Source organism: Lepidochelys olivacea (genome assembly GCF_965140295.1).
Source record: "Lepidochelys olivacea isolate rLepOli2 genome assembly, chromosome: 5".
NCBI classification, from domain to species: Eukaryota; Metazoa; Chordata; order Testudines; family Cheloniidae; genus Lepidochelys; species Lepidochelys olivacea.
This window is the reverse complement of record NC_140415.1, coordinates 44,607,621-44,632,459: the sequence shown is the minus strand read 5'-3', so window position 1 is coordinate 44,632,459 and position 24,839 is coordinate 44,607,621. Positions and strand designations below refer to the sequence as shown.

Here is a 24,839-nt window from a genome sequence, read left to right as displayed (position 1 = left end):
GTTGCCAAAAATGGTGACAGCTGCATTTTCTCTCTGATTTAAGGAGGCTATTACCACTGACAACAGTGTTTTCACTGAGGGGTCCTTGCTCTTGCAGGGTGAGAATATTACTGCTGTCCCTACTCTACAATAGTGCTCTTTGAAGGGGCTGAATCAGAGGAGGCAGATACCAATTTAGAGTGCACAGGTGTGGGGACAGAGAGGAGAAAGACTGGAGGTGATAGGAGAATAAAGAACCATAAGCCAGAGCCTTTTCTCTCAACAAAAACAAGGTTGGTGACTGAGGTAATATTTTTTTACTGGACCAGCTTCTGTTGGTGGAAGGTACAGGCTTTCAAGCTACACTGAGCTCTTTTTCAGGTCTGGTATCTTTCACCAGAAGACAGTGGTCTAAGAACAGACATTTCCTTAATTACCTTTTCTCTCATATTTTAGGACCAACACAACTGTAACAATGGAAGATACTGAATTTTCTGTCTGCAGTCACTTAAATACAAACTAACATGCCTGTCTGAGTCAACAGAAGGAAGTCAGTAAGCTCTAAAATAGCACCAAGTCATCCATACATATTACTTCACATGGGAACATTCAAATATACAGACCATTAACTATATTATCACCAATTCAGAAGAACTGAAAGATTCATGAAAAGACAAAGGGAAGCAGTCAGCACAAGTCATTTTATTGAGGTTATTACTAAGAAATAGACTTAAAAACTACAGTATATAGTTTAATCTATTTTTGCATTTTGAAGCTTAACAAAAACAGAAGTCACATTCTCATCTTAAGAGTTTTGTCCTCAACTCAGAAACTCAGGCACTGGCCTATATAAAAATTCCACATGCCTTCTGCACAACCGCCATTTTCTCTGTTGGCTATTGTGATTCAGGACAGACAATTTTTATTGAAGCTGGTGTTAGAGAGCTATAGTAGCAGATATAGCACAGACTAAATTGGTTTTGATCATCATTTAGAGTAATTTTGAAGTCATAAAAAATAAAATGAGCACAACTTTTTAAAGTTTTAAATCATACACAACACTTTTGGCCATAGTGCTACCTTGGTTATCAATGGTAGCCTTTGTAAATAACTACTACACAACCTTTGTATGAATACAATTTTCACAATGTGCAGTACTGGGACATGTCCTTAGGAAAGGATGCAGGGGAATAAGGGGAGTGAGGTGCCCCTTTACTCTCCTGTACAGGCTATCCCACAGTGAGAGTCACACTTCAAGGAGGAACAGCACCAGGGGGGACTGCTACTCCCACTCCCAGGCAGGAAGATGGGGGGGAAGAGAGCAGAACCTTGGTTCCACCCTTCAATGTGCCAGCCAGTAGCAGATCATTGTGCTCCTTGGTGTGGAGGGACAGTCAGGACTTAGACAGCTGCAGTCCTTTCCCTGGACAGCTCCTGGGGTTGAGCAGCTATGTACTTACCTCAGATCAGACTGTAATGTTACAATCTAAGCCCTTAAAATAATGATTCAGTTTTGCACCAACAACTATGTAATTGCATATATGAACCACCATAGCAGAGGAAATGCACTTGTAGAAAGGTCCTGTTTTCAATGTCTCTTACGTTGTCTTGCTATTGTTACCATTACTTGCGTCAGTCTAGTTGAACTCCGGTTTATTGATGCATATTATATAAAAACTATAGCTTTAAAAAAATTCTTGTGGCTTATTCAGATACAGTTCACATTTTTCTCAAGCTGTAGAACAATTGCCTTTAAAACTGGATCCTCTGCCCAGTTGACTTTACTTCCAATAATGATGCTCTGTAATAAGACAGTTATCATTAGTTTAAATGCCATAGGAAAACCAGTTAAAAAAAACCAACACCCTAAAATGTTAAAGCACTATTTTAATTGTCACTTATTAAGAAGTTACCCAAGTTATTGCTTTTTTTTAAAGTTTGAATCAGTACATAAAGATTTATCAGTTCATGTAATTTTAGTAACTCAAAACACAGAAAATGTGTTGTTTTAACACCATGCATATGATTTTGGCGCTGCTAACAGGAAGTATTAATTGCAACTCAAAGGATAGCTCCCCTCAAGAAATATTCAAGTGCTTACAAAAATGAAGGCTACTTACTTGTAACTTGTACCTAGCTCAGTATATTCACACTTAGGAGTACTGCACCATTTTGTGGTAGAACCTTCTAGCAGTGTCAGCTCGAGAACTCTCATTCCCCCCCGCCCCCTGGTGTCACTGATGTACTGAGGGCAAGGCTAGATAGGGGTCTGAGCTCCCTTCCCACCTCAGTTCCTTCCACCACAAAGCCAGAGACAGAACAAAACAAGGACTCCAGAGATGTAAGCTAGGTGGGAAGTGTGAACATGCAGAGCCATCTCAAACTCTGGTTACAAGTAAAAAATGGTTACTAATCTTTCTGTAACTGTTGTTCTTTGAGAGGTGTTCCACTGTAGGTGTTTGTGTGCTCGAGTGCACAGCTGGAGAGTTTTTACCCTTAGTGGTACCTGATGGGGAGGCCTGAGCAGCCTCTGCTGTCTCTTACACACTGCCCAGGCATAAAAGGCTGAGCTACCCCAACCCCCTCAGTTCCTTCCTACCAGACCAGCTCCATTAGAGAGGTGACAGAGGGTGGATTGTGGAATGGACACGTGCAACACAGCTCAAAGAACAAATTACAGAAAGGTTAGTAACAGTTTTTCTTCGAATGATTGCCTATGTCCCTTTCACTGTAGGTGACTCAAAAGCAGTCCCATCTGGAGATGAGTTTAGAGTCTATTTGAAGAGGGGCGGAAGGACCACTCATCCAAATTTAGCATAGTCTCTAGGTTGCTGAGAGATTACATAGTAAGAGGCAAACATGTGATGCACACTGACACGGAGGTGCTTGGTACCCGAACTGAGGTAGATGGCTCAGATGGAGGACATGGCGCCAACTCCATCAGCAGATGGAATAGGGCTTAAAGCCCTTACAGATGTCACACATGTCATTCACATGAGCCTCCCTCAAACACTTAAGAGAGCTGGGGTGAGGGTCACTATTAGGCATTGCCTTATCACAAGAGTGGCAAGGCTTGAAACCCAGAGAGTACAGCATATCTCCAGTATCTAAACTGGGTGCTGGAACTACAGAAAACAAAACAACCAACCCACCCACCCTCCACTCTAGTCAAAATCTGTAAATAGTACCTGTGTATAATTAAAAAGAAAAGGAGTACTTGTGGCACCTTAGAGACTAACCAATTTATTTGAGCATGAGCTTTCGTGAGCTACAGCTCACTTCATCAGATGCATACCGTGGAAACTGCAGCAGACTTTATATACACACAGAGAATATGAAACAATACCTCCTCCCACCCCACTGTCCTGCTGGTAATAGCTTATCTAAAGTGATCATCAGGTTGGGCCATTTCCAGCACAAATCCAGGTTTTCTCACCCTCCACCCCCCCACCGCTCACGAAAGCTCATGCTCAAATAAATTGGTTAGTCTCTAAGGTGCCACAAGTACTCCTTTTCTTTTTGCGAATACAGACTAACACGGCTGTTACTCTGAAACCTGTGTATAATTAGTGTAGATTAAAGACTTGTGTAGGCAAGGATAGGGAGCTCCAACAACTGTCATGAGTAGTAGGAAGGAATTGAGGAGGGTCAGTGGCAGCTTGGTCCTTTATGCCTGCTCAGCGTGCCTGAGACAGCAGCATGTGCTGGAGCCACCCTGACAGGTACTGCTAAGGGTAAAATCTCTCCAACAGCCATGCACTGGAGGGCACAAACACCTACAGCGGAATGGACATGTGCAATCACTTGAAGAACCTTCATTACTTCTTTGCCTAGCTCTGCACATTTCCATTTATGGGACAGACTCATAAGACTAGGCACAGAGAGTCCTAGCTGAATAGAGACCGAAGCACCACTTTGCCAAATCTGGTATCCGCCCTAGAAGCCGAATTCAAGGCACAGTGCTTAGTGAATGTGTGAACTGAAGTCGAGGTTGCAGCTTTGCAAATTTCAGCAACTGGCACCTGCATAAGACAAGCCAAGGAAGTAGTCATGACTCTAGTGGAATGCAATCAAATAGCAGCAGGTACCAGAGCTTTTGCCAGCATGTAGTATTCAGCAATAAATTGTTTAATCCATCGAGAAAGTCTGGGAAGAAACTGCATCTCTCATGTGGTTCTTGGCATAAGAATCTAGAAGAAGATTTACAAAATTTAGTCCTGTCCAGATAATAGGTGAGGGCTCATCAGGCATCCAAAGCGTGTAGGACAGATTCCCCCTTATTAGTGTGGCTTAGGGGGGAAAACAACAAATGAATGGTCTAATTGATATGGAAATCAGACACTACCTCAGGTAAAAATCTGGGATCAGGTCCAAGAATTACCTTGTCCGTATAAAAAGAAGTGAAAGGCAGATTAGCCAGAACTGCATTCAATTCACTCTCCTGGCTGATGAGATGGCAATAACGAAAGCCCTTTTGATAGATAAATGGTAGAGCAGGGGTCGGCAACCTTTCAGAAGTGGTGTGCCGAGTCTTCATTTATTCACTTTAATTTAAGGTTTCACGTGCCAGCAATACATTTTAACATTTTTTAGAAGTCTTTCTATAAGTCTATATATTATATAACTAAACTATTGTATGTAAAGTAAACAAGGTTTTCATAACGTTTAAGAAGCTTAATTTAACATTAAATTAAAATGCTGGTCTTAGGCCGCTGGCCTACTCAGCCCGCTGCCAGCCTGGGGTTCTGTTCACCTAGGCCAGCAGCAGGCTGAGTGAGGCCTGCGGCCGGGACCCCGGCTGGCAAGGGGCCAGCAGCCAGGACCCCAGACCGGCAGTGGGCTGAGTTGCTCAGCCCGCTGCTGGTCTGGGGTTCCAGCCGCCGGCTCCTGGCTGCCAGCCCCACTCAGCCCACTGCCAGTCTGGGATCCCGGCCCTGCCTACATAGAGTGGGAACCTACCTTTTCCCTCGTTCTAGCCCATTCTCTTCCTCTCTCTCTGCACTGAGCTGAGGGTGGGAGTGCACTGAGCACAGGGCTGGGGGTGAAGGAGCAGGCTGGGAGTTGGGGTGTAGGATCTGATCAGGAGCTAGAATGAGGGAGGGGGCTCAGGGTTCGGGCAGAAGGTTTTGGTGTGGAGTGCTTACCTGGCAGCTTCCATTTGGTGCGAGGGGTGCAGGTGGGAATGCGGGGGGGTGGGGGGGTGCAGGAGTCAGGGCAGGGGGTGTGGGGGGGCTGGGTATATGTGAGGGTGCTGGAATCAGGGCCGGGGTCGTGCAGGGCAGAGGGCTGGGTGTGTGTGAGGGGGGTGCAGGGGTCAGAGCAGGGGGCTGGGGTGTGTGTGGTAGGGTGTAGGGGTCAGGGGAGGGGGCTGGGGGTGCTCCCATCCCCCTGCGCAGGGCAGCTCAGGGCAGGGGGCTGGAGGGGATATGCCCTGATTTCAACCCCCTTCCCCAAGGCCCCGTCCCCACCTCTTCTCCGCCTCCTCCCCAATTCCGCTTCTCCCCCTCCCTCGCAAGGGCCATCAGCTGATTGGCGGCAGGGACGGAGAGGAGGGGCAGGAACGCAATACACTGGGGGAAGAGGTGGGGGAGGGGGAACTTGCCTACCCTGCAGCAGCAGCCGGCAGAACCAAGCTTCTTCACCCTGCCCCCGCTGGGGGTGGGGGCACGGAGAAGAGCAGGCCGGGGAGGGCAGGATTTTTAATAGCACGCTGCTGCCTGCTGGGGTCCCAGCCTGGGTTCGGCAGCAGGCTGAGCGGGGCCGGCGGCTGGGACCCGGCAGGCAGCAGCATGCCATTAAAAATCGACTCGCGTGCTGTCTTTGGCACGCGTGTCATAGGTTGCCGACCCCTGTGGTAAAGGTTCAAAGGGCAATTTTACCAGTATGGCCAACCTCAACTTGAGGTCTCAAGAAGGGGCAAGGTCTCTAACAGAGGGATACACATTTCATAAATGTTTTAACCCAACAAATGAACAAACAACAATCTACGATCAACTAGAGTGTAATACATGGAGATGGCTGGCAAATTAACTTTTAATGATGAGTTAGACAACCTCTGATTTTGTCAATAAATCTGTCCTCTGGCAGAAAAAGGTCTCCCTTCTGCAGCATGGCACCTATAAAGAGAATCCTTTGTGAAAGGCAGAGGACTGACTTTGGGCTCTCTCTCAGTTGCCCAAGGTCTGAAAACAGATTGGTCATGAAGACAATAAGGCTTAACAGATCCTTGTGCAAAGAGAACTTCAGTAGCCATTCGTCTAAATAGGGTAAACAAAAGTACCTTGACTCCTCAGATGAGCTGCCAACACAGAGAGACACTTTGTAAAAAGTCTGGGTGCTGTAAAAAGGACATCTGGGAGCACCTTATACTGGAAGTGGCAACTAGCCACCATAAATCAAAGGTACTTGCAATGATTCTGACAAAATGAAGTATGAAAATATGCATCTTTTAGATAGAGAATTGTGAACCAATCCATGACCAACAGTGATGGGACTATGGTGGCCAGAGTCAACATATGGAACCAAAACTTCCATATGTACATGTTCAAGGCCCATCAATCGAACAACAGTCAAAATCCCTCAGCCTTCTTCTGCAAATCCTGGCCTCTCAGGTATTTGAAAGCATCCTTGACTGCTTCTATCAGAAGAAATGTTTCTACTTCTGCAATAAGAATCACCTTGAGAGTGGGGATTCCTGAAGAGGGAAGGACAGGGAAAATTGCAGGGAGGCAACCTTTGGACTGTTTGGCATAGCCTGTTTCAATAATCTCTAGGACCCACTGGTCCAAGGCAATTTGCCTCCATACATTGATGAAGTAGGTTAGTCTGTTCCCAAATTAAGGAATAGATTGGTCTTAGTTGACTGGTTTTTTGACTCTTGCATATCTTGTCAGAACTGGGGCTTGAGGCTTTGTGATGAGGATGCTGATGCAGTGGCTTGTTTAGGTTTAGACCTTGGTTTGAAAGGCCTTTTTTCATATTGACTGAGAAACTGCCTGCTGCTGGTATTGCGGATGTCCAATCTGTTAAAAAAATAGGACAATGAAGACTGTGGACAGGATTACCTCTCGTACCTGAAAGGGGGAGAGGAGGGCTTCCTTCTAGGAGAGGGAATCAGACCCAGATAACGAGCCATCGATCTCATATCCTTCAGTTTTTCAGTAACTCATCTGTCTTTTCACTAAACAGACCTTCCCCTCCAGCTTAAGTCTAGTGTCCATAGTTAAGGATGAGGAATGGTGCCATGCATGCCTCCTAATGGTCACAGCAGACACCAATGCGCTTGCAACAGAGTCTGAAACATCAAAGGCAGCTCAAATGGAAAGTTTAGCTACACTCTGACCCTCTACTAGGAGGGCACTAGCCAACCTTTTTCTGTCATTCGGCAGGTCAAATAAAAATAGTCATTTCCCACCCAATAAATGGAATTGGTAATGGGCCATGGTTGCTTGATAATTCATCACCGTAATACTGAGGGACGAGGAAGAACACTTTTCTCCCCAACGACTTGATCTTTTTGCCCTCTTTATCAGCTGGTATGGAATGCTTCTGCTCAGTTCTTGATCTATTGCTGGCAGCAGCCATCACCAGGGAACAGAATATAGGATGGGCATGAAAATAAGAAAAACCTTCAGAAGGTACCTGGTACAGTTTATCTGGCTTTTTGGAGATGGGCTGATGATGCAGCAGTGGACCAAATGGATCTGGCTGGCTGTAGCAGTCCATCCAGGATGGGTAGGGATATCCTACTCTTAGCTGTAGCACCATAGACACTGAATACCAGGCAGAAAGTCTCTTCCAAAGATACCACAGGTAGATTCAAGATGGAAACCATGCTGTCCACCAGATTGTGGAACTGCATAGTATCCTCAACTGGAGAGGAGGCTGAAGCCACCCCCACATGTTTGTCAGGTGATAGATTTGGTTCATAATCCGTGTCCATCTGCTTCTGTTAAAAGAGGGGAGCTACCTCCTCCTACTCTTCTCCCTTGGACAAAACTTCAGGAATCACTGCCTGTATCATCAGTGGATCCAGAAGAGTCGGATAAAAGTACCTCTGGGCTTCTGGATCCTTCGCAGATGAGACATTACCTCTCCATCCATATGGAGAATAGCTCAGACATTCCTGAGGTGGCCCCCAGTACAATCATAGTCCCCAGGGCTGCCAGCCTCCCTAGCAACTAGGATGTGGGAATATGCTAGCCGGGGAGGACCAAAGGCAGGTCCCAATCACACTGTCAGTCTCTGCATTCTTCCTGTATCTCCCTCAGTAAAAACCTGGGTCTGGATCAGAGAGAGTGAACCAGGGACAACAGCAGATCCAGCAGGACCAATATGGGGAATTGGCTTTTTGTGGAGAACCTGCAGTGGTCCTTGGAAGAGGGAGAACAGGAGGATCTGTGAAATGGTCCCCACACACCTTCTAGTATCTTCTTCCTGATGTGGAATGTGGAAGAGGATCCGAGTTCGGGAAATGGGCCTTCTCTTAGAACACAAGCCCAGTTACGTTCACACTTGGATCTGACATGTGTAGTGATGTCAAGAAGTGAACCTGGTCTCCCATAATGATAGAATTCTCTGGAACTGACGACATGGGAACAGACAGCAGATCTGAAGATTGAGACAATATCAGATCTGGTGCTGGACTCAAGTCCATCTCCCATGATACTGACAGTGAAGGGGAACTGGTTTGTGTTTTGGGGCTGTAGCACTCTTGTATGAATTGGACAGATCCAGTAGCTCCCATGCACAGGAACCAGCACTGCTAACAGTGGTCACTTTGTCCTCATACTTCCTTTTCTTTGGTACCAGAACAGTCGACACCAAAGGCACTGATGACTCCTAATTCTGAGGCCGCAACGAAGTCTGTCTTCTTAGATCTGGAAGTGGACATCAAAGTTGATCATGGTCCTGCAGTCACAGAAGTTCTGCCAGGATTGGAAAGCTGTAAGGCGTGAGGTATGGCATTGATGAAGGTGGCCGAACTGTCTCTTGACCTCTCCTCTGGAACAAGGGCAGTAGTGTTTGGCCACATGGCCCTGTGTTTGGCCACATGTAGCCTCAGAGGTTTAAATGAGGGAGCCACAGGGAAGAGATTCAATCCCGACTGGGGATGCAGCCCCTTGAAAACCTTTAATCCTTTGCTGCTGAGGGGCCACAGGGGCCAAAATTTGCCTTTTTTGGATGACTGTTGGCTCAAAGGACTGTTTGGATCCAGAGGGCCTGGCCTCAAGGCATTCCTTCAGAAGGAGCTAAAAGGTGGGTCTCCCTATCCTTATGGGCTCTCAGAGTAAAGGTCTGGCAGATTAAACACCCAGAAGATGATGAATTACTCAGGCACTTCAGACACCGCACATGGCTGGATGCTGGAAAGATGGCTCGGCAAAAGAGCACGCCTTAAATCCCAGCTTCTTCTGTTTCTTTAGTTCCACCATGACATGGAACTGAAAAAGAATCACTAACTGACTAAATTAACAGCTCACACTAACTATTGAGAAAAGATGCTCCGGTGAGAATGAAGAGGTTCACATCAGTCTGTGGCATGCAGTTGGAAGGAACTGATGTGGGGAGAATGCTCTGCCCCTGTAAAGCCTTGACCTCAGTACATCAGTGATGCTGAGGGGAGGATCAGGACACAAAAAAAGAGTGCTCTAGCTCAGTGGTTTTCAACCTTTTTTCATTTGCAGACCCCTAAAACATTTCAAGTGGAAGTGTAGACCCCTTTGGAATTCTATTGTCTGTAAATATAATTGAATTCTGTTCAGTCAGTTTTCAGTCTAAGTGGACCCATTAGACACAGTCTGCAGACCCCAGGTTAAGAACCACGGCTCCAGCTGACACTGCTAGTAGGTGCTACTGCAAGGCACCACAAGGTGGCACAGTACCCCAAGTGGGAATACGCAAAGCCACTCAAAGAACAAGAGAAAATAGGTACTTATGGCTAATGCTACGATTTTGTCATGGATATTTTTAGTAAAAGTCAGGGACAGGTCACAGCTTCCGTGATTTTTTGTTTATTGCCCGTGACCTGTCCCTAACTTTTACTAAAAATAGCCATGACAAAACGAGGAGGGAGGTGGATCCAGCACCCTCACCCCCCTTACTGGCAGCAGCTGAGAGGGGTCCCCCCGCTGTCCTGCAGGGCTGGAGCTGGGGGTCCCCCACTGCCCTGCAGGGCTGGGAAGCTGCGGGGGGGGAAGGGGGGCTGCCAGCCTTGAGCAGCTCCAGGGTCCCTTTGCCGCCACCAGCTGGGAGCTGCGGGGTAGGGGGCGGCCTCTCATGCAGCCGGCAGTCACTGGTCAGCTGTGGGGCCCTCACTATCACGGAGGTTGCTGGAAGTCACAGATTCCATGACTTCTGCGACCTCTGTGACATAATCTTAGCCTTACTTATGGCCTGATCCAAAGCCTACTGAAGACAATGGCAATCTCCATCTTGACTTCAGTGGGTTCTAGATCAGTCCCTTAGAATGGAAGTACCTTCTCATACTTAACTATGGAGTTACTAATGCAATGCTAATATCCACACCAACCTCTGGTAAACATAGGATCACTCAACACAGTAATGTATGGGGCTCCCTTTGAAATTTTCCCCAGTGCCACTCATCTTTACAGAAGATGATACAGCCAGCAGCCCTTCTCCTCTTAATATCCAAAACCTTCAAAACATGCTTCTCCCCCTTCTTCCACTCTAGACTTTTAATCCCGTGTTCATTCCTAATTGGGATTTAATGGACATTCAACTAGAAGATCTATCATATCATTTAAGTACCTTAAAAAGGTATAACAAATGGATAAAAATCTAGTAAACATCATTTCAAAAAGAGTTTAAGACAGTTTCAGATTCTCAGTTTTTGAAGTACCATAATCATGGTATTTACATACAGGCTAGTTTGCATTTATAAAAATTACAATTTTAAAAGAGTAAGTTAATCAGAGACATTTTTAAAGATTCTATAATGTATTTCTCTCAAGTAAATAGCCATCACCAAAAAATAGTTGAATGTCTACTAAAAGTTCATAAATTGTGTTTGGTTGAGATACGATAGAAATGAGACTTACAAATTTGTCCTGTTTTCAAAGCAACAGATTAAGTTACCTGGAAGATATTTTGAATTAACGTAGTCATCTGTGTTTCTTTTTGCAAGTTTCTACATATTCTCTTTAACATTTCACCCACTTCCATACCCTCTAGTTCCTCTTTTTGTTTTTTCTTCAGAGTGTGTATCTGTAGCAGTTTGTGTTCTCCAGCTTGCTTTAGTGCTAATTCAATTCACAGAAAAAGAAAGATTAGACTAGACAGGATAAAATCCTAGCAAACATACTGTAGAGAACAATTCCTGGACTGACAGAATGATGTTCCATCTTACCTAATATATTTTGCTCTTTCTAATTTTTATGATCCGGTAAAGAGATTGTTAGAAGAAAATTTTGGGTGCCCTGGATTTCTAAACATAGACTCACGCTTTCCCTATGTTAAATTGACAGTAAAAGAACAAAGCTGATTGTTTTGTCAGTAGTTTTAACTAACTATGCCATTCAAAAGGCTGGTACAGATATCTGTAAAGATCTGCATATAATATATTAATTTAGGTTTGAAGAATGGTTTTAAAGAAGTCCAAATCCAACCCCTGGCCAAGTCATGTAGGCATGTTACAACCATTCCCTCCTCCCCTGGCCCCCCCAAAATTATTATTCTTTACGAAGAGATCTTTATGAATCACACTTTTCTTTTTCTGCCAAAACATTACACAAAGGTACAATATGATAAAATGGTATGTGAAGAGGTATTGTAAGATAGGGTTTTGTTGTACTAAAGCACTCTAAATGAGGTTTAGTAGGAAACAGTGGAATTAGACTGCATTCTTTTGAAGTTCTTCAGTCTCCTTGTTCTAAAACATAGTACTTGTCCTGTTTGCCTGCAGACATTCAACATACCAGCTCACTTTCATGTGCCCATCATACTTAATTTTTAGAAAGTTTTACATCTAGAATTTTAGTTATATAAGATAATGCAGTTGTCAGCAGACACTTTTTAAAGCCTGTCACAAAAGTTTGAGATTACAATCTGAAAGATACAGAAGGTAGCAAGACAATATATGCTTGCTAACAAGTTATATACACTTACCAAATCTCCTTTTTTTAATCTCATTCAGTTTTTCTTCCAACTCACGTGCTTGCTGTGTTAAAGAAAAAGGATTCGACAAATTGATATTAATATATTGTCCATCTGTAGTACTATGTTTAATAGGTACTAATCTTATACACAAAATAAATTAAATAGAATAAAATGAGGTAAAGTGCAGTTCTATGTAAAAAGGGACTTTACTGAGCAGACTCTCTCTTTATATATTCAGTCACCTGTTTATTTTAGTGAAAAAATCATTTTTTAAATAATTTTATTACTGTCAATGAGAACTATGTTTTTTTGGTTTGTGTATCATTAAGTTCCAAATGCAGGACTGCTTGTGAATTTCCAGTTTTCAAATTCTGCCTTACATCACATCTGTACAAGATCACTGAGGACAACAGACCTGTACAGTTGTAACTGAGGGCACAATTTGGCTTGCAGAATATTTGTTAAAGGTGATGATGCATGAACCAGGAAAAATCCAGCTTGACTTTCAGATCTCAAGATCAGTTCTGCATTTGACTTACTACTACACAATACTCTGATTAAAATAAATAGCACTACACAAAGTCAGTAAGGCACATATTTGGACAGATCTCAAAAATGTAATTCTTGAGGATTCTCCATTAATGAGAGGTTTCTAGTGAAGTTCTGGAGGATTCTTGTCCCAATGCTCTTCAGTATTTGATTAATGATCTGTAAGAATATATATCACATCACTGCTTTGCAGATGACACAAAGATTGGTGGAGTCATGAACAGGGTAAAACACAGATTTACTCAGAGCAATCTGGATCACTTGGTAAATTGAGTGCAGTCAAACAATATGCACTTTAATACAACCAATTGCAAAAGTTATATATCTAGGAATGCTGGTCACAGTTGCAGGACAAGGAATTATCCTGGAAAGCAGCAACTATGAAAAAGAATAAGGGGACATGGTAGAAAGCCAACTGAACTCCCAATGTAAAGCTGTAGCTAGAAGGGCTAGCCTGATTCTTGGATATATAAACATGGAAATCTCAAGTAAAAGTAAGCATGCATTAGCTCTATAAAAGGCATTGATGAAGCCACTACTGGAATACTACATCCAGCTTTGGTGTCCACATACTGAGAAAGAAGTTTTAAAATTTGAGGATAGAGAAAAGAGCTCCATGAATGACCTGTCTGGAAAACTTGCAGTCTTTAAACAATGACTGAATGTCTTTCTAAATGACGCTCCAGTTCAACCACAAGTTATTGGGACTATAGCAGGAATTATTGGGTGAAATTCTGTGATTGTTATGCAGGTTAGACTAGATAAATCAGTCATCCATTCTGGCCGTAAAGTCTGTGAATCCACAGACTAGCAGTCTTTTTAATTATAGACTAAATTTGATAGAGACTACATCAAAACTGTAAATATGGAACACACAATGCCTTGAAAACATAAAAAACTTCCTTTTCTAGAGTTGATTTTAATGCGTCGTGTTTCAGGCTCCTCACAGCAGTTCTGGCTAATGTCCCTTCCTCTCTATAGCTGTTGATTCAATTGCTGTAGACTAATTTCCAGCAGATAAGGCAGTCCCAAACACAAATCTACAGCATCTATTATCCCCATCATAATAGGTTCAATAGCAACATAAATCTCAAACCTAAGATGTCAACAGTCTAGACCAAGTTAGAGTTTTCTCCTAAAAGAATCAGACCACATTTCAGAACTAAATTAAAAAAAAAAAATTTTTTTTGGCAACCCACTAAAGTCTGAAAATGATTCAATAATTAGTAATACCAAAGATACTTGCCTGCTGAGATTCAAGTATTGCAGTACTAAGCATTATTATGTGTTTTATAGTTTCCAAGATCAACCTAATGAGGGAACAAATAATTAATTACCAAACCATAAGTTAACGCTATGAACATTTTAACCATAATGATTTGAATTAGGGAAAGACTGTTCCTTTAGCATCATTAAAAGCATAATGTGCTTAACACTTGAAAATGTAAACATTTATTCCCTAGGTATATTATGCTAAATACAGTTCAATAAATCAATTAAATATTCTCTTTGCACCCTCATCAGATCATCAGGCTGACAGGCTTTAATTTTCAACACTTCTAGCGCTGTGCAAAAGGTACACAACTTGCTAGGCATCAAGGTGATAGTGGCGGTAGCATCATGCAAAAGAAAATCTAGGTTAAGAAGTAACCTAGAACTTTTGCCTTCAGGCTAGCGGTGAAGGCATCATGGGAGGTGGAGCATTATTATTTCCTAGAATGGGAAGGAAGGGTGCCCAAGCCAATTGTTCAGACAGCATCCCTTAGTACCACTTTCTAGCTACCCAGCAGAACTGTGCTACAAACAGAAAGGGGAAAGCATATTAAAAGTAACATAGGTAGTTTGGCAGGCTCTCTATCCTGGAGTGTCAGGTCCACCTCCCCACCCACCCACTGCACACAAAAAAGCACCTTACTTTGAGTCGCTATCATTGTGTCTCAGTTTGGTTCTGAGGGCATCCATAAGCTGGATCCTACACATGGTGGGAAAAGAGGAAAAATTCTGGTTGATGCGAAAGCCAAAGAAAAAACAAAACCTTAGATAAATCTGAAAGAAAAGCTGAGTTCTGAGCATCTGTTCTCCTCTCATGTATTTGGTGCATATGTAAAATACATGATGATACCCAAAATGTATTGTATCTGAGGATTCTCTTATAAATGGCATTAAAAAAAACATAATATGCTCCCTCCAGGTTCTGTGTGTGTTAAAGTGAGAATGTCCCCCAACCACTCTTTAATTCTTTCAATTACTTCAGTAATCCTCCTTAATCCAAGACTATGAATGAGGGGGTAGGGGGGGAGAGAGAGAAGGTGGTGTGCAGGGACGTGGATCTCTATGAGGGAATCAAACACCAATGCAGGAGAGCTACTGCTTTCCACGCATGCTGCATTTTTATATAAAAATAATCTGTCCCTATGTTCCAATGAATTTGTTGTTAATTATTAACAGTTGTTAATTATTTGTATTAGGATAGCACCTAGGGAGCTTAACAGATCAGGGTCCCATCGTGCTAGCCCTTGTATGTAGAATAATGGACTCTAACCCAGAAGAGTTTACAGTCTAAATAGACCAGACAGACAAAGACTTTGGGGGAAGGATCTAACATACAAGCAGAGTGAACAATTTGATGGTCTGTGAGATGGCATGGAGGTCACCCCCTTTCAGTCAGGCATGGTACCACAGGTCAACCCTTCCTCACTTCCCTTCCCTGGGCCATAAACAACAGTGCCCCTCCATCTCCTTTTAAGAGTCTCATGTACTGACAGCCAAAAGCACAGGTAGAAGCTCACTCACATATACCTAGGGACATTCATTGCCTTAGGTTAAGCCCAACTAACAGTCTCTGTCTCCTTCCTTCTGGAGACTCTTCTTTCCTGTGCCTGAAAACCACGTGTGGGCCAGGAATGCTTCCCGGTTCCTTTGAGGGTTACCTCTTTTCAGTACTTCCTTAAGCAGGAATCCCCAGCTCTCCTCTTTGGAACTGGGCTGTATTAGTTAGTTCCACACTTTCTCCTTAGCCAGGTCTCCCGCAGCTCTCCTCCCTGGAGCTGGGTTCTGTTAGGAAGAACTAGACAATCTGACAATAGCAGCTCTCCTCTCTGGAGCTGAATTGTGGATTAGCCAGTTGTGGGACATTGCGAAGCATTGCAGTATTTAGGATCTGAAGAAAGCTGTCATTCAGAAACTCCCTGAGCACAGAAGCCACTGAGATCTCACTGGAGATTTGGTAGAATATTAGACAGGGGAGAGGAGGGAAGACATATCTAGTGGAAATTAGGCCTGGTTTGCAATAGAAAATTAGGTCAGTTTGAACTACGCTAGTCAGGAGTTTGAAAAATCCACACCCCTGAGTGGTGTAGTTAAGATGACATAAATCCTCATGTAGACAGTGCTAGGTCAATGGAAGAATTGCTGAACTGCTACAGCAGAACAGCTGTGCCACTGTAGCATTCTGTGTGTAGACAAGCCCTTAGACTAAGGCAACATTTTTGCCAGTGTTGCCACTTTCATCGCCCCTCCCTCCCCCAAAAGACTCTTCTCTTTCTCTCTCATAAATTTTAGTCAAATCTAGTTTCTTTCTCACAGATTAATAATGACTGTCATTTAAAATCTATAATAGAAAACCAAAGATTTTAAAAACAGATAATTAAATAACAAATGCCTTTTTATTCAGTTCTGACCTTTCAATTATATACCTAAAAAGCTGATAATGAGAGAGAGAGGAAGGAATTTGGATTTATTATTTTATTTTGTGAACCTGTACCATATTTTATTGATGTTAATTTCATTGATCTATTGTATTATGAGCTTCCTAATAAATAGCTTAAAGAAGATCAATGCCTAGGTACCCAAGCTGGAAAAAGCAAGCTTTATTTTCTTAATTCCTGCTTCCTGTTTCTCTCATTGTATTTACGGTGCAGGAAATTCAGAGATTACTTCTTCAACTGAAGTGTTAGAAATGTACAGTTTATGAGCCTATGCCTGCAAAGACTTATGCACATAAGTAACTTCTCACATTAACAGTCCTATTAGCTTTAGTAAGACTTTATTTGAATATAGATGAGAAAATGCATCTTTTCAGCATTGGGGCACTTCCATGACTTACGTTTGGAGTATTATTTGTTTTTATCCTTTTCATGTCCCTTTACAAGGTATATTTGTCTACATTCTTTTTGGTCACCCGTGACAGAGGCCCACTGGTGGTTCATTATGCTGTGTCAGCAGCTCTTGTCAAGCCTGGCATACTCACTACACCTAACACACTGTTGTCAGGATATATACCCATGATTTATATACAAGGTGGCATCTAACATATCATTGGAAAACTAGTAACTCACTGATCATTAATATTCTTGCATGATGTATGTATGAGGGTGTGTACAAAGTTATGGATATGTGCTAGAATTATGTTCTTAAAAGGTGTTTGGCAAGCAATGCCTAAGCCCAGTCTGCCTTAGACAAAGGAATATGCGTTTGTCTGACCAGCCTGGTCATCAGGCAGAGACAATGAAGTTATATTTTCATAAAAGGTAAACAAAGCCATCAGCTAGTGTGAGTGGAGACAGCCTCTTGCAGGAGCATGAACCTCAAATGATAAGCAATTGAATCGACTGACTATACACATTACTGTATTATAAAAGTATATCAAGTAAAGTCTTTTATGAAAGCTAACACTTGTGATTAATACATACATTTCACAAAGATATTAACACTATATGAGGAATTATGGATACTTAATGATATTATACTTTAAAGTCTGTGACCAACCACAGGGAGAAACAGGTTTTCCCCCAGACAGGAAGAAAAGGAACTATCTACCTGTCTCCAGTGCAATTAAGCAAGGTATGGCCAAAAACAATGGAAACCCTATTTACATACAAATCAGCAAGGGAATGGGAAGTCCACAGGAAAGGAATAATACCATGTAGTCATCCGAGTCTGGGGAAAAAACTGAGTTTGGGCAGATATAAGTAGAGAGAAGACAGGACACACAAGGGGTCAGAGTTCCTGCAGCCAAGGTAATTGAAGTCTCTGGGAACGGAATATAAGTGGAAAAACCTGCTTAGGCAAAGATCTTTCACCTAGGAAGACAAGGGAAACCAGCATCTTGTACTTCTGTGGAATGTCCTGACTGAAAGTCTGTCATGGCTAGAAAGAAAAAGATTGGTAAGAAATTTACCTTGAACCAAGGCTGGTGGAGACCAGGGTGGGGCTGTTGTGTTCTAGGTCGGCTGGTGGAGTCAGAATGCTGAACCGACATTGTATACTTGTTTGCTGACTGTTGGTGTTTGGGCTGTGAGCCACAGCAGCAGAGCATTTAAGGCACCCCAGAGTTACAGGGCAGGTACTGACACAACCTCACTAGTGTGGATTGCACCGCAAAACGTGACACCACCATTCTAACATTTTGATGTTATTTGCAACTCTAACTTCTTGCTTCAACATTAATAAAGTCTTATGTAGTTCTGTTACTATTTAAACAAAATTTCAGAATAAAACTTTAAGGAGAGCTTTACCTTTGTAACACCAGTGTTTTGTTTTGAAAGGAGACTTTCGCTTGTTCCATTTCTCTTTCCAGATCTTCTGTGGCACTAAAAACAAATGCAATAGAAGACGACTTTAGAATTCTATAGACAAACAAAAACTACACATTTTAAATAAAACATGGTTACACTGTCTTCTTTTGGAGTAAGACACTTTTCCAATATATTATTGATGAACTTCCCCTTTAAAACGCAGAGGATTCTTGATTATGGTATCATTGTGCCACTGGTATCACAGTACATGCGTTTTGCTGTGCTTTTATATCAACTTGGTTTCCAGTGCTATGGCAGAAAGAATATTTGTATAATAATTTGGAGGAACAAAAGTTAAAGAGAACCACTAAGACCCACCAACTCACAGATTGAACCCCCCCCCCCACAACTAAACATAGAGGAAGCTGATAGCAACCCCTGCTTGTCTAAACTCTCTATGATGAAGTATTCTTGTGACCTTTTCTTTAAGAACGATCATCACCTCCATTTCTGCAGCAGATCTTTAATACTCGGCAGGGAAAAATCCTCTAGTCTATAGAAGTACCTTTTATTTGTCCCATGAAATTCCATTCAGATTTAACTGCTTTTTAAAGTGTAATTAGGCTACTCAGGAAGATGTAGCCTGCAAACCCAATGAACATTCTAAAGAGCCTAGTCCCGCTGCCACCAAAGCAGCAACAGCAGCCTGTCCACTAGGAATACTTCGGAGAAGCTATACCAGAGCAGGGAGAGGGAAAGAATCTCCCCACTACTCTCCTGACCCCAGCATCCTGTCAAAGATCCTCATCCCTACTCTGGAGGCACCAGACGGAACAGAAGCTCCCTCAGCTCCCAAGTGGCAGAGGGAGTGAGTCAGACCTAGTTCCCCTCAGTCACTCCCTGGATTCAGCACATGGTGCCAGCCCTCCACTATCAGAGTTAGTCTTGTAGCCCAAATTGTAGAAGTTGGTGCTACAGTATTGAAAGCTGAGGGTTTAAATCCTCCTGATGAGACACATGTACTAAATCCTAACTGTGAAACTAACAGTTTTGTTGAGGAAATTACACATGAAACAAACCCAAATCCCCAAGTTAAAAGAACGTTATTTAGCCTACAAAAATCAAGCACTTGAAATTTAAAGGAAGTGCCAGATGTATAATTGTCCATGCAGCCTTAATTCAACCACATTGAGTATACGCATTATGATCTTAATTACACAATCACAATCTATTTTTTGCATAGGACCTCTGTCTCATTCCACACACAAACTGGATGCACAAAAGGGCTGAATTAAGATTGCATGAGCAATCATGAATCTGGCAATTCCTAACTTTGTGTCCAGTTTTGCAACCTAAATAATATTATTGACTTTTTCCTATGTAAGGATATTTACATTGCAGAACTAACTAGCATCACCACAAGAATGTGTTAGTTTTTTTCCTGTAGGCCATAATACTAGAAGCTCCTGCTGTCCCTCAGTAATTCAAAACAGCACTCAGAACTAGTGCCAAAAACTGCGATCATGATTCTCCTCTGATTATGGTTGCTTAAAAATATCTAACAGAACAAAAATCCTACTATGAACAGATTTGGGGATGGAGAAAAATCAGGAAGGGGAATGCCTTCACTTTTCTATTCATAATCAGCATTTTAAAGACCAGAAAGAAAAGTAAGAACACATTATTTAGAGAATTCTGTATCTCCCACCGTTTGAATCATTAGAAATATTTGTTTGAAAATAGCATCTGTATTTGAGTTTCTGCTTCTGATGCTTATCTATCTGAACTCTTAAAGAGAATATTAGAAATATTCTGATCACTACAACCAGTTACAAGAGTACATTCCCTTTTTTAAAGCATCTTTATTATAAAAGCATAATTAATAAGAGGAACCAGTAACTTGAAAGTCCAATGTAGTTTTGGACCCTAAATGCAACTTGCTATCTGAATGCCTAACATAGGCAAAATACTATGATTCTACATAAGATTCTATTCTCATTTAAAAGTGGAATTTAGTTTAGCACTTGGATATTTGTACCTAAATCCCAGCCAACACTCTGAAGACTAAGGGTCTGAGAGAGCAGAGTCCACATCATATGAAAAAATATTTGAGGGGCGGAATAAAATTTCTCTGCTTCCCCCTCTGCACTCCACAAGGGAAATTAAAGCTCTGATAATTAATCCAACATTCTTATTAAAAGGAGAACAGTAAGAATAGAACCTATGACAGCTTTCCCCTTACTCCTATTTTAAAAGTTAAAAACAGTTATCAGAAGACATACGCCTCAAATAGCTTTTCTTCTATGGCTTGGTCTGGAATGCTTTCTTCACCTGGAAATAAATAATATTTTTAAGTTAGCGAGACTGAAAAAAAAAAAATCTGTTTACACAGAACATGTGAGATGTCAGTTGAACAGATTTTTGGAAGTCTTTATTATAGTTTTAACTTTGTGATGATATTGAAAAGGGTCTAATTTGAAATTCCAAAACCACACCATTGTCACATGATTATAACTTTGCAAACAAAGAGGTTGGATGTTCAGTGCAAGAATAAGGTATTTAACAAAAATCTGAACAAGCATCTTGTTTGTAAAATAAGAAACACTTTAAAATGTTTACATTTATTATTGGTTTCTCATCTTTTATTACTTTACTGCAATATCAGTCAAATTAAGATAGAGCGTGCAGGTACATTATTTTCTGTTATGACAGCATGTACACTTACTTGCATTGGATAGACACGGTGAAGAATGACAGAGAGAAAAAGGTTTAAAGATGAATGAAGCCAGGAAAGTGATACAAAACAGAAAGCTGTGGAAGACTTTGGCTCCATTGTTGCTGTGGAGCTAATGGACAGGAATCAAAGAAAGACAAAGACTTACCTGAATGAACTGTTGTATTATATTCCATAAGTTGCTGTTTTATTTGTTCTCTTAGTCTATAAGAGGAAACAAGAAAAGTAAAAGTATTTTATCATTTTATTTTTTTAGATTTAAAACAATAAAGACATCTAATCTAAAGCTCTAGACACCCCCAATCATCATAAATACAACAAATAAAATCCCAGACACTTCAAAAGAAAGTCAGACACCTAAAAAAACTCCTTTCCATCCATTTGTTATTGTGAGAAGTATACCCTCAGCCCTCTCCAACAACACTATCAAAAGAGTATTTTGCAGCATACCCAGCAAAATATTTGCAAGTTCTGGGTTTTTTTGTTTTGTTTTTTAACAGTATCTGTTATTCTAAAGGCATCCTCAAACCAACAATGAATTATAATAGCACAGTCACTGTGATAACAATGACCTCAATGGACTAAGGCGACATCTTCACTGAAGGGGGAGGGAGGGAAGGAACAAAGAGTGTGTGTTTTCATCAGGATAGATATCCATGTAAAAATCCTAGTGGAGAATTAACCAAGATAGGAACCATCTCCCCAGCTACTCACTACACCTGGCTCCGGACTGCTCCAGCCCCAGCTCCACTCTACCTCAGCACTGCTGGTGCTCTGGCTCCAGCTCCCTGAGCTGCTTTTTCTGGCCCCTCTAGCTCTGGTTGCTGCAGCTCTGCTCCCAGCACAGGACTACTCTCTGGGCTGCTTCTGTGGTTCTGCTCCCAGCACTGGCCTGATCCCAGGGCTGCTTCTCTGACTAGCACAGCTCTGCTCCCCAGCTCAGCTCAGGCCCACTCTGTATGACCCAGGCAATTCCAGCTCACATGGAGCATGCCTCCCTCCCAGCCTCCTGACTTCCTCATTAGCCTGCCTGCCCTGACCTGGAGCACTGGCCTCTCCCCATTGCCCCTGGGGACCATTAGTCTCAGGCTTCTGATTTCCCAATGACCCTTCCCCTTCCTTTTGATAATGGGAACTAGCCAACAAACCCCGCCCGAATTATTTAAGGGGACAACAGTCCCTTTACTCAGACATAACCTCAGCTACACAGACCTCCATATTACAATGTCATGGCGAAGTTTTACTGAGCATAGAATTGAAGGGCTCCAGGCTTAGCCCTGGCTCTTTCGGGAGGGGGCCCCAAGGCTTTGCTAGTGCAATATCAGTCACCAGACATGGTTACTACTGGACGCTTCAGCAACCCGGAGAGGTTCAGATCTGGGCGGGCTGCATCCCTAGGTCACGTAGGCCCATGGGATGGGGGCTCGGCCCGCCCTCGGCTCCCCTCCCGTACACGCCAGGGCCCGGGACGGAGAGTGCCAGGGCAGGAGCCGGGCGTCACAGAGAAAGGGCTGGGCTGAGCCTGGCCCGGGGGTCATTTCAGTCCAGGTCCCCGCGTCCGGCTCTGAGCGAGAGGCTCGGCGGAGGGGGCCGCAGGCCCCGCCCGGCGCGGAGATCCGCGGGTTCGACCGACGCTTTGGGGCCGCTGGAGACTCCCGCAGCGCAGCGCAGCGCAGGCGCGGCCAGCTCCGGCCCCGAGCCGCAGTACTGACCGGAACAGGGTCACCAGGTCCAGCTTCTCGCCAGCCTCAGCCCCCAGCCTCGAGGCCGCCCCGGTCTCCACGGATCCACCGGCGGCAGCGCTGTGGGCCGCCAGCTTCCCCAGGGCTTTGGACGCGGCCTCCACTCGCTGTAGCGGCTCCATCCAGGCGGCGGCAACAACGCCCGACAGCGGCTCAACCGCCGCCGGGTTGCGCCTTCAAACGGCCCGCCGCCGCCGCCGCCGCACGTCACTAGCGCCATCGATGAGCGCGGCCAGCGGCTCCTCCTGGCTGGGTACCAGCAATCCTTCCGGTCGCTTCCCGGGCTCGTAATTCGGCATTCTCCTCTCAGGCCTGATGAGAGGACAGTGCCCGCGGGAAGGGGCGAGGGAGCCCGCAGGGTGGTTGCGGGGAGCGTGGCTCCAGCTGAGCCAGCCGGGAGGGGGGAGAGGGTTCATAGCTCCCCCATACCCAGCGGGGGGCGGGAGGATGGCTCCAGCAGACACAGCCCCGGGGAGGGGGGAGAGTTCATAGCTCCAGCATAGCCGGGGCGGGGGAGGGGAACGGCTCCAGCTGACACAACCGGGAGGGAGGCGGGAGAGGGTTCATGGCTCCAGCAGCATGCCCAGCCGAAAGGGAGGATGGCTCAAGCAGACGCAGCATGAGCTGGAGTTGGTGGACAAGGCAGCTGTCTAGGGGTAGATGGTGCCCGGGGCAGGGTGGGGCACTATTGTGCTCTGACCCCGCACCACACCATGGCTAATCTGAGCAATGCGTTGCATACTTCACCCGCAAGTGTTTTTGCCCCTCACACTAGACTCCAGCCAGGCACAGAGCTGCTGTGTGACCTGGCCCGCCCATGTCCTTTCCTTTATCAACTTTCATACCCAGCTCATTTCACAGTTCAGCCCCGTGCTGACATTCTGCTGCTCTAGCCAAGAGGATTTTAACAGAAATACTCCTTTGCCTTCACTTTTCAAGCACGGAGGTGTAGCACTGTTTCATGCTTGTTCCTGGTTTTTAAGTGCACTTGCAACATTACATCTAAGTGTAGTGATTTTGAACAGGCCCACCGACAGAAATTCCAGGCCTGAGGGCAGAACAGTCAGTGGGCCCCCACGCATGCACAAGCCGTGTGGACACAGTCCACCTGACATTTGGGGGGTGCTGCCCCTGCGCTGGCTGGTGCCCAGCGGGCTGAGCTGCTGGGTGCGCTCTTCCAGCACAGCCAGGGCTTCCACATGCCCGCCCCGTAGGGTTGCCAACTGCCTAATCATGATGCAAACCCAAAGACCCTTGCCCTAGCGCAGCTCCTTCTGAGACTAGGCCCCTCCCCCGAGGCCCTGCCCCTGCTCACTCCATCCCCCCACCCTCCGTTGCTTGCTCTTCCCCGCCCCACTCTCACCAGGCTGGGACAGCAGTGCGGGAGAGGGTGTGGGCTCTGGGAGGGAGTTTGGGTACAGAAGAGGATGCAGGGTTGGGCTCTCCGAGGGGTTTGGATGTGGGAGAGGTGAGGGCTCAGGGAAGGAGTTTGGGTGAGGAGTGTGGGCTCTAGGCTGGGGCAGAGGTACAGGAGGGGGTCAGCGCTTACCTCAGATGACTCCCGCAAGCAACCGGCACACCTCTCTGACAGCAGCTCCTTGGCAGGGGGCCTAGGAGGTCTCTGTGTGCTGCTGCTTACAGGCACTTGCCTTGCAGCTCCCAGCCAATGGGAGCTGCAGAGTTGGTGCTTGGGGTGGGTGGGGACACAGCACACGGAGACCCCCTCTCCAGGTCTATGCCAGTTGCTTCTGGGAGCAGTGTGGAGCAAGGGCGGGAAGGAAGCCTGCCTTAGCTCTGCTGCCAGCAGTGATGGCTGGCAGCCCCTAGGCCATTGCCCCCTTTCTCTCCTGTCAGCAGGCCTGGTTTTCTTGGAAGTTTGTGCAAGACCAGCCTGAGGTCTGAGAGTGATGTGCTTACACACACACCCCCCTTTTAAGGAAACAGTACATGTAAGTAATTCTCCCCCCACCCTGTTTTATAAGATCTCATTGAACAGGTTACTAAATTTGTTTCATATTTAATTTATATATAAAAAGAATCGGAACATTACCACTTCATAAAGTCCAATTCTGTGACACTGACAGACCAGCCAACTAGTGTATGAACCGTAAACAAGAGGTATTGCACTTATATCAAGACAATTTGTGAATTTCAGAGATGTACTAGACTAGCACTCACTCAATTACTACAAATTAATTAATA

General features: G+C 44.2%; 1 protein-coding gene across 1 annotated transcript; it reads right to left on the bottom strand.

Annotated features, from left to right (window-relative positions):
• Positions 1–671: 671 nt before the first annotated feature.
• CENPH (centromere protein H) lies at positions 672–22,992 on the bottom strand. The gene is made up of 9 exons (XM_084629528.1): positions 22,608–22,992; positions 21,044–21,099; positions 20,444–20,492; positions 18,162–18,236; positions 14,561–14,617; positions 13,892–13,955; positions 12,106–12,157; positions 11,077–11,240; positions 672–1,780 (listed from the first exon to the last, which is right to left on the bottom strand). The coding sequence occupies exons 1-9, from the start codon at positions 22,757–22,759 to the stop codon at positions 1,688–1,690; spliced, it is 762 nt and encodes a 253-aa protein (XP_084485654.1). The 5' UTR covers positions 22,760–22,992; the 3' UTR covers positions 672–1,687.
• Positions 22,993–24,839: the final 1,847 nt, after the last annotated feature.

What these genes read in the sequence shown, in the direction of transcription:
- CENPH (XM_084629528.1), bottom strand. Translation starts at nt 22,759, where the DNA reads ATGGAGCCGCTACAGCGAGTGGAGGCCGCGTCCAAAGCCCTGGGGAAG. An exon ending in TAATACAACAGTTCATTCAG is followed by an intron (nt 20,493 to 21,043) that starts GTAAGTCTTTGT and finishes ATTTATTTCCAG; the next exon opens with GTGAAGAAAGCATTCCAGAC. An exon ending in GAAGAAAAGCTATTTGAGGC is followed by an intron (nt 18,237 to 20,443) that starts GTATGTCTTCTG and finishes ATTTGTTTTTAG; the next exon opens with TGCCACAGAAGATCTGGAAA.